The following is a 9,779-nucleotide window of genomic DNA, read 5'->3' on the forward strand; positions in this document are numbered from 1 at the left end:
ATATATATTTATATAATTCATTCTCTTTGACTTTTTCATGTGTTTCATTTTTTATATTTTGAACCTTAAATAAAAATATTAGCCCCTGCTAATTAAATTCTAGAGTAACTATTTATTAAATCGAAAAAAAAAATTAAATTATCATATATTAATGGGATAATAGTAGCTATGTTTATCAATCAATGCCGCACATGGAATCAATTAACCCGGTATTTTTTATTTTATAATCCACCACGACGAAAATTGTGTTTACATGGAAAATGACAACCTTGTACATTGTTTTCTTCTTTTTGAATTCCAATATTTTATCCATCATGTGTTTCACGGTGGAATGAAATAATCAGAAAAAAAGAAAGTGGAAACGAAAAACAGAAAGTACTTAATTGAAGTAAAAGAAATGCTATATGTAGAGACGATAATTTGTGTACATTTTATTTTATTCAGACTTTACTTCCAAAATTTTATTGAATATGTTGTTATAATCTTATCTAATGAAAAAGAAGGAAGGCATAGCAAAGTTTTCTATTGTGTGGCATTTTTTCTGACGAACCCCACTCCATCATTCCATTGTATTGGAGTAAAATGTTTTTTTTTTTGAAAAATAATAATCAATCAAGTTTATGGGAAATAATCTTTTTGTTCCATAAAGACAGAAGGCAAGGATTGTGTGAACTCTTTCGAGATCCATTTATGATATTACACTAGACGTATGTTGGTTCATTCATAATTATGTGGTGCACTTTTATAGAAAATATCAGTATTCTATTAATGGAAAAGTGTTAAAATTGCTTTTGAACTATGTAAAATAGATCACTTACATTCTTCGTTACATTTTAGGATCAAAAATGTCTCCCGCCATTATCCTAACAGACCACAAATATCCTAAAGAGTGCCAAATTTTTCGTGACGTGGCTAGCCACATGGACATTGCCAACTAGGATTTACTATAAAAATCTAGACCTTTAGCGGTAACAAAGTCGCCACAAAACCCCAGAATATCGCCACTAACATGGTCGTCATCTCTTTAACATGGGAAACAAAAATATCATGGTTTATTTGTTCACGAGAATTATTATTTTTTGGAATAATTTTTAATCTTATTTTAAATTAGTTATAAAATTTCCAAATTTGGGATGGTGCTCCAAACATGTTTTTCAACTCCATAAATCTCAAATACAATATTTCTTTTCTTACCTTTACAAAAAGTTTAATCAGACAAAACTTCATTTCAACTCTAACTTTATAAATTTCAAATAAAATAATTAAAATATTTGCCCAAACGCTTACAATAAGTTCTTGCAATAATTAAAACCGTAATGGATGCAAGGTCATAGATTTCTGGATTGTTTTTGATGAAAAATTATTATTTAAATGTCTGTTTGAAAAGGGAGGGAAAGATAAGGTAGGAAATGAAGATATATATAAATGCTTGATTAATTAATATTCCACTTAAGATTGAAAATAAAAAGATAATGACCAATTCAAAATTTAACCCCCCTCTATATGATTAGTGCTCCAATTAGTTTCAAGATTATAGTTAATCAAGCTTAAATTAACAAATAACATTATATATATTTTTTAAAATTGTATAATTAGGTGCTCCATGCTAAAAGTACGATAATATAAATAACCGCTCCTATGCCAATTCAAGGTCAATTGAATTTGCAATTTATCATAAGAAGTTTTTTATTTTTATACGTAACGAATTTGCATATAACATACAATTTAAAAATATCATTTTCTTTTATTCATATATATATATGTGTGATTATTTTCTCGCTTACTCAAAATTGAATATTTTAATTGTTAACGAGGTCACTTATCAATTAATAATGAGATTCATGAATCATGAGTTGTATTACGATCATACAATGAATGTGATGGAGGGTGTGACATAACAATTGTATAATTTATTTTTTCTACTGTCGAAAAATTATTTAACTTAACTTTAAGGAACTTATTATACTAAAAAAGATTATTATTTTTTTTCAAATTTTTGGATAAATTAATATTTTTAAGAAATTGATAAATAATTTTTTTATTTCTTCGTACCAAGCACAACGTTTTTCTCGTGTCCTACCATGCTTTTACCAAATCTTTTAGATCTCGATCTTTGAATAAAAAATCATATTTCCGTTTGCTTTTAACTGTTCTTTGTCAAATTGTTTTGTGGGCCTTTAATTTAACGTGGTATAATCATATACTTCAATTTTTAAATTTATGTATTATTATTTGATTTGATATAAAAATAAATTAAAAAATATGATCTAAATTAATATAAAATATTTCTGTAGTCATAAATTATTTCATGAAAGTTAAAAATAATTAACTAATTAGAGAAATATGATATTCATTTTGAGACAAACTAAAAACGAGGTGTATGTGTCACATAAATTAAGACAGAAATAATATAGAATGCCATGAAATATATCTTTTATTTAATTATATTATTGTATTATATGCTCTTGAGCACCATTCTTATACCTTGACCAAGCTTTTGAGAACGCTAATTTTTTTATTTTTTTTTTAAATAAAATGTTTATTTAAGAAAAGTTGAAGTGTTTTATCAAACTTTTCTGAAAAAATAAAATAAATTTGAACAGTAACAAAAACTATTATTTCTAGAAGCTATAAAGCAATTTAATTTTTCTTCGTAAAAACACTTTTAAAATATGACCAAAAAAACTTCCAATAAACTTTTTCAATAAAAGAAATTGTTTTTCTGTGTTGCACCTATAAAGTATTACAAAAAAGTGATTCCCTCTTTAAAAAAAAATCAGTTTTCTTTTTGGTCTTTAATTTGTACTTATTTAATGTTCCTTGATACTGTGATTGATAAAGTAAAAAATAAAAGACAATTTGATGTATTAAAGTTTTCGCTATGCATAAAGTTCAAGAAAGAGTTCGATCACAAGGGCCTATTGTATGTAATTTTATCTTACATTTCTATCAGAAACTATTTTCAAGACTTGAACCAATATGTTGATCAATACTTCCTAAAATAAATCATATTTTTTTGCTAAGAAACTATCAAAATATATTCATGAATCATGAAAATTAAGTAAAATATGGAGGAGAGGTGAGTTTTAAACACGATAACCAATAAAACATAAAAACGTGATTCATAATCTCAAAGTAAAAACCTGCAATCATTTTACAGCATGAGTGTTTTGTAAACGTTGTTTAAACAATAGTGGTACATTTAATCAATTCAAACAAAAGCTTTAATAATCCCATTAGTACTAATAACACACTGACGAAATTGAAATCTCTTAATTTAAAGTCAAAATAAACCCAACTGCTCTATTTATTATTTTTAAAATTCGTATATTAGGTGACAGGGGGAGATAAAATAATAATTTTCTTGTAAAACAAATCAAGGTAGTTGAGATAAACTTAAATTAAATGTAGAAGTGATGCAAAATCATAGAGAAGACTAATTATTTATCTTTATAAATTAAAAAAATTCGAATTGGCGATACCCTTATTAATTGTATATTTAAATAAAATAATTGGATCCAAATTTGAGAAAAAAAAATACAAAATTAGTTGGATATTCCATAATAAATACATGATTGATTAACAAAAACCATTATTTGAATTATTATCATGTGCATCAGCATGGATATGTCTAGGAAGCTTCTTGTCTTCATTTTGTCCTTGTTGTCATATTTCTCTCTTCAAAGAGCTAATTTGACTAATCTTCGAGCTAAATAGATTACATTAATTTAATATTTTAAAATTATAATTTAGATATTCAAAAATACGAAAAAATATTATACGTTGCAATTCTTTTCATATCATATTAATATAATTAAAAAATATATCTTAAAATGCTAGTCAAAATTCATGTAATTAACTTTCAAAAAGTAAAATACGTCAAAGTATTTTGAAATGAAGGAGTATATAATTAGCCAAGTTAAGATAAATGAATGGAAATCAATGAAGTTATGAGTTATATGGCTTAAGTACTTAAGTTGATATTTAGGGGGATCAAATACAATTTTTTAAGAGCAAATTTCACATATAACAAACATAAAAATCATATTGGTATGTTATAGCTATAATTTGCATAATTGCGCTCCATAACAAATTTTATGTTTGCTATGGAGCTTTTGATTTGTATAATTTGCTAGACATCCAATTTTATACAAATTGTTTAGTTTTGTATAAATTCATTTATACATTGCAATTTGTATGATAAGATATGTATTTGTATAATTATAAGTGTATAGGACGAAAATATATGTATTTGTATATACATTTTTCTCTCGATTTTATACAAACACAAAACGCATTTTTATACATTTTATACCGAAATGTATAAAATAGCTAATTGTATACCGAATCAGATGGCAAAAAAATGAGATGTTTTGCTGCGAATTACAATTAGAATAAACTATGGCTATAACATTTAATTTTAATTAATAATTTGTTATTTCATACAATTTTCCCATTTTTTAAAGTAGAGGTCTACCACTAATTGAGCCCAGCTTAGCCTAGGCCCGTTAATTCTGGGTTGGCCGAGTTAGAGCAACTTTCACATATAGCAAACAAAAAAATCATATTTGTATGTTATATCAAAGTTTGCATAATTGTGCTACATAGCAAACATATACATGTATAATTCGCTATACATACACAATTGAAAACTGTCTATTTCGCTATACATATATACAAAAAGAAGCAATTGTATAATTCGTTGGCTCCTCTTCAGATTTGTATAATTTCGCTGGTAGGTCATTTGTATAAATTGTTGTTAGCCTCTCGTTTGTATAAATCGTTGACAAAATATTTGTATATAAACAATACGCTCTCTCTTTCGCTTTATACAAACATAAATTATACATTATACAAACATAAAACTGGGCAGGGGAATATTTTTATTGTATAATTATAAGTGTATAGGACGAATATATATGTATTTGCATGTGTATATACAATTTTCTCTCGCTTTATACAAACAGAAACGCAATTTATACAATTCTGTTGTATAAAGCGAGAGAGGTGAGCACAGAGGGAGTGAGCGAGAGAGGAGAGTGGCGAGCGAGAGTTTGAGGGAGAGAGGCGCTGGCAAAAAGTTTGCTACAGAACACAATTAAATCAAAGTGTGGTTATACCATTTAATTTAAATTAATAGTTTGTCATTATGTACAATTTTCCCTTCCTATAATCTGACAAAATTAAAGTTGTATACATTCATTAATTAATGAAAAATTGTGGAGAATATCAAATATTTAAACCATATTAAATGATATAGGTATCGTCTAGGGAAATTCTAATTCGCTGCTTTAGTTTCTCCCAATCTTGTTATTCGCTTAATTTGTATAAATCCAGAAAATTTGTATAATTCGATTCTTGATTGTATAAATCCAGAATTTTATATATGCTTGCCCTAACTATTTGTATACGATTTATGAAAATTTTATAATAAATTATCCTGTTTGTATATTGACAAGCGAAATATACAAACAGAGTTCTGAAAAAATTCTAAATGTATAAATACAAAATTTGTATATTCGCAAGCGAAATATACAACGACAGTCTCCATAGCAAATGAAACTAAAGCTATGAAGCGCAATTATGTCTATTATGTTTGATATTTCTGTAATTTTCTCTTAATTAATATCATAAAATACTTTACATTATTTATTATCGCCACTTTCTGTCCAAATGTGCTGGTAATTTTTGTTTTTAGTCATTGTGATATAAGACTAAGCATGTTTAATCTTCAATGTGCATTATTGGTCCCTCCATATATATAAGAAATATGTTATGTATTTAATTATTTTACTAACAAATATGAAGTTATAACAATACAAATTTAAGTAATACTTGAGTAAATAAGTGATGAAATAATCAAGAGTACTAATTTTGATAATTTTTTTGAATATTCACAAGTAGAAAGGATCAGAAATGCGTAACTCAATTAGTTGAATGCCTAACATGTTCGATCAAATATCATAAAGACATAGTAGAATAAGCAAATAATTAATCAGGGATCAAAAGTGTATTGATCCTTATTAATATCTCTTGTTTTTTAAATTAATGTAGCTTAATCAGTTGTATTAATAGCTAGCTACTCATCTTTTTTAGGTTACCAATTTATATTCATTATGGAGTACACTTCTATACAATTTCTTTTTCATTGATGTTTACATGATTTTCTTGGTACTTTTTACATCATCATTTTTTAATTTCACGTTTGATATTCATATTGGAGCCTGATTAAATTTAAATTCGTGCATCGTAAGACTTATTTTTAAGGGCAACACTCTCAACATGATTTTTTTTTCTCATCAGGGTTCAAACTCGAAATCTCTAATTAAAGATGGAGGGATCTCAACCATCCTATCACAACCCATATTAAACAACAAGTACATATATATCCGATCTAAGTCGTAAACTCGAGAGATATATTTAACTATGGAAGAAGTACTTGCAAGATACAACTTTTATTACCAAATACATCAACATAAAACCATAAAATGAACAACAAAAAACAAAAGAAGAGTAGACTAACAAATACATAACATAAAACTAAAAATTCAAACATCAATTTGCACAAGCAAGAGTATCAATCTCCACACTTGCAATAGTAATCTCTTTACCTCCAAATTTTGGCACAACAACCACAACAATCTCTTCTTCATCTTCAAGTCCCAAATCCTCTAAAATCTCACTAATAGCCAAACTCATAACAGCAGGAGTACCACTACTACTACTACCAGTATTATTCCCAGCAGCATGCACATGAGGCAAATTCGCGAAGCTACCAACATACTCAGTCCTATCTAGTACCTTCGATTTCACACCTTCATCTTCGTTGATAAATACATCAAACCTTATGTATTCATTTTCATCGAATGTCATGTTGTTGAATACGAGGAGCTCCTCTTCGATGTCCTTGTCTTGTTGAGTTCTTGAGATTTTAGGCCTTTTGATGGAAAATGACAATGTTTTTTTCAATGTTGAAGGGAATATTTCTGTGGAGGGTTTTACATTTTTAGGGTTTTTTTTGAGTTTTTGTTTACGTGGAACAGGCTTGTAATTTTTCCATGGAATAGGTACGTTTTCGTACTTGTAACCTAATTTCTCATTGTTTATGCAATCTTGGACTGTTACTTTCACAAGGGTACGGTTTTCATCATAGAACAAGAAGGCACTATCAAGCCAATCCCTGTTATATGAAAGATATACAGAATATAATTAATTAAAATATGCATCACTAATAATTTTGCTGATGTTTGGACGTAAAAATTATGAAATTTGGAGAAAAAATAGTATTTGTATTATCAAGTTAAAAATGATATTAGGATATTGGAATTGTTTTGAATTTTGTGAGTGATTTTGGAGAGAAAATTGTAAAACCACTTTTTTAAAGTTGTTACAATTTTATTTCCAATTAGTTTTTTTTTTGGAAAATAAGTGAAAATTATTCATGGCTAAATGGTTACTAATTTTAGATGAAACGATTATACGCTTCAGAATACAACATCAAAACAAGTAAGAGAAATCTAATTTGGTTCAAATCTCATCCTCACGTACAAGTAAAAATATCTTTTTTTACGTGTTTGACCCATGATAAAATATATATATATGATATACATGTGAGGCAGAGATTTTTTTCTTCAAATAATCAGAAGTGTTTTCTAACCTAGTAAGTTTTTAGATGAGATAATCACAAGCGCAACTAATATTCTGTCCGTCGCAATTTATGCATGCATTTTGACTTAGCATTGAATTTCTAAAAAAAGACTTTTGAAATTTATAGTCTAAAATAATAAGATATATCAATATTTGTGTTATAATTAAAAAACATATTGTTAAAGGTAAAATGAAGCTTAAAGTCCATTTCTAAATATGGAATTATATCTCATTTTTCGAACGACTATAAAAAAAAATACATCATATAAATTGAGACGAAAAGAGTACCTATCATTGAAGTCACGTCGATTGCCTCCTAAAGTCTTCCATATTGTCCACATCCTATCAACATTAGCATGATGAGCATAGAAAATGGGATCTCTTGCAGCTGAATAAAAAGTCCCCATATTCTCCCTAAACTTATTATTTGGATTACCAACCCATCGATGGACAGAGTTATGTGGTACATTCTCAATCGTACCCATACCGCGAATCGGCTGTTCTCCGCCACGTATAGGGTTTCCAAAAAATAGTTGAGGACAAGGTGCATTCGTGAGCATTTGTCGATACATCATCGTAAGATTATTATTGATTTTTTGTTGATCGGATGCATCGAGGTCTATGGTAGTGAACCCTAAGTCGATAACATTAGGAGGAAAATGGTTTTGGTTACGATTAGGATCGTACAATGATGAATTAACATCATTGTACAAAGATGGAAATTGCATCCCAACTTGACTATCATAGTTCCAAAATGGTAAAGCAAATGTATCGTCACCAATTAATGAACCAAGAATTCTTTCGAAGAAATATAAGTACCATCTATGAAACGGAAAAAATAGCCATGAGAAATGAACTTGTAATGGTACACCGGGAAACCCTAGTTCTTTGTAACCAGAGTTGCAATAAGCACAATGGATGTTGGCTTGTTGAATGAAGCTTAATGGATCATCTTTGTCTAATGATTTCATTTTTTGAATGGCAGTGTTGTATTTGGTTATGTATTCTTGAGTCACGTTATGTGCGGCTGGTCTAATTTTGACTTTCGACACGTTAGGAAGTTTGTAAGTAGGGATATTAGTTAGGTCTTTTGGGAGTGGTGGACAACATGAAAAGGGTACTTGTGAGCCATCAGGTAGACTAGCTGTGCTACATGTTGAGAAGTCTGGGGGTGGTACCGGTGCACCTAGGGCAAATGGCTCGTTGGTTACACCGATAAGATTAGATGCTCCATAGAGCCCACCTAGACCAAGGAGGACATTTCGTCTATCAAGTTTACCTGGAAAAGATTTTCCTTCATTATCATCATTATTGATAGTGTTACTATTTTTTATTTCACAATTCACCTTAAAGTTATCGATACGTTTTGGACGGACGAAAATTTTGGATGGGGATGAGGAAATGGTAGTACATGAAGTTAAAAGAAAATTAGAGGCCATAACTCTATTTTGTGTTTGATATTGGTAATTGTTTTGTGCTAATTGTGTTGTTGAATGAGCTTTTTTATAGTGTAGGATTAGGATTATAAAGTGTGGAAGAAGCAAAATAGCTGGAAAGTTGTAATAAATTTCTTAGAGTTTAAATATTGCAAGATGATGATCAATTGGTAATTTACAAATTAAAATGGAGGTTTGAAGAGTTAGACTTTAGTGAGAGCTGAAAAACTGGGTTGTTGCTTGTCAACTTTAGAGTTTTGCTTCATAAGAAATGAAGAATTAAAGTAACTAAACAAGTTGTACAACTTCACTAATTAATTAACAATGATTAATTATACTAGTACTTTCTGGTTCATAACTTATTTATTAATCCTAGGAATAGTGTGAATTAGTGCCATATATAGACTTTTATACTACTATCATGCTTTCTTTCTAAGGAACGGTGGAATCAGGTTCGAGCTCTGGGTATGGAAAAAACTTGTTGGGAGCATCATCCGTGAATGGACTTTGTAGTGTGCTATCCGAATTCAGTCGGAGCTCCAATACGGGCTTCAGACATCGAGTGAGACAAAAAAAAAAGTTCAATATTAGGATGACTTCAATTCAGGAAAAACCATCAAAGGGATAATGGTAAAAATGCATCTGAACTATCACTTATTGACGAGTTTCACACCTCAACTATCAGTTGTTTCCTTT

The 9,779-nt window shown here is 28.7% G+C and overlaps 1 protein-coding gene across 1 annotated transcript; it reads right to left on the reverse strand.

Moving 5' to 3' along the window:
- Window positions 1–6,460: 6,460 nt before the first annotated feature.
- LOC102580718 (polyphenol oxidase E, chloroplastic-like) lies at window positions 6,461–9,100 on the reverse strand. The gene is made up of 2 exons (XM_015304409.1): window positions 7,936–9,100; window positions 6,461–7,180 (listed from the first exon to the last, which is right to left on the reverse strand). Exons 1-2 carry the CDS (start codon window positions 9,084–9,086, stop codon window positions 6,556–6,558), a joined length of 1,776 nt encoding a protein of 591 aa, XP_015159895.1. The 5' UTR covers window positions 9,087–9,100; the 3' UTR covers window positions 6,461–6,555.
- Window positions 9,101–9,779: the final 679 nt, after the last annotated feature.

Source organism: Solanum tuberosum, unplaced genomic scaffold (assembly GCF_000226075.1).
Source record: "Solanum tuberosum cultivar DM 1-3 516 R44 unplaced genomic scaffold, SolTub_3.0 scf00535, whole genome shotgun sequence".
Taxonomy (NCBI): Eukaryota; Viridiplantae; Streptophyta; class Magnoliopsida; order Solanales; family Solanaceae; genus Solanum; species Solanum tuberosum.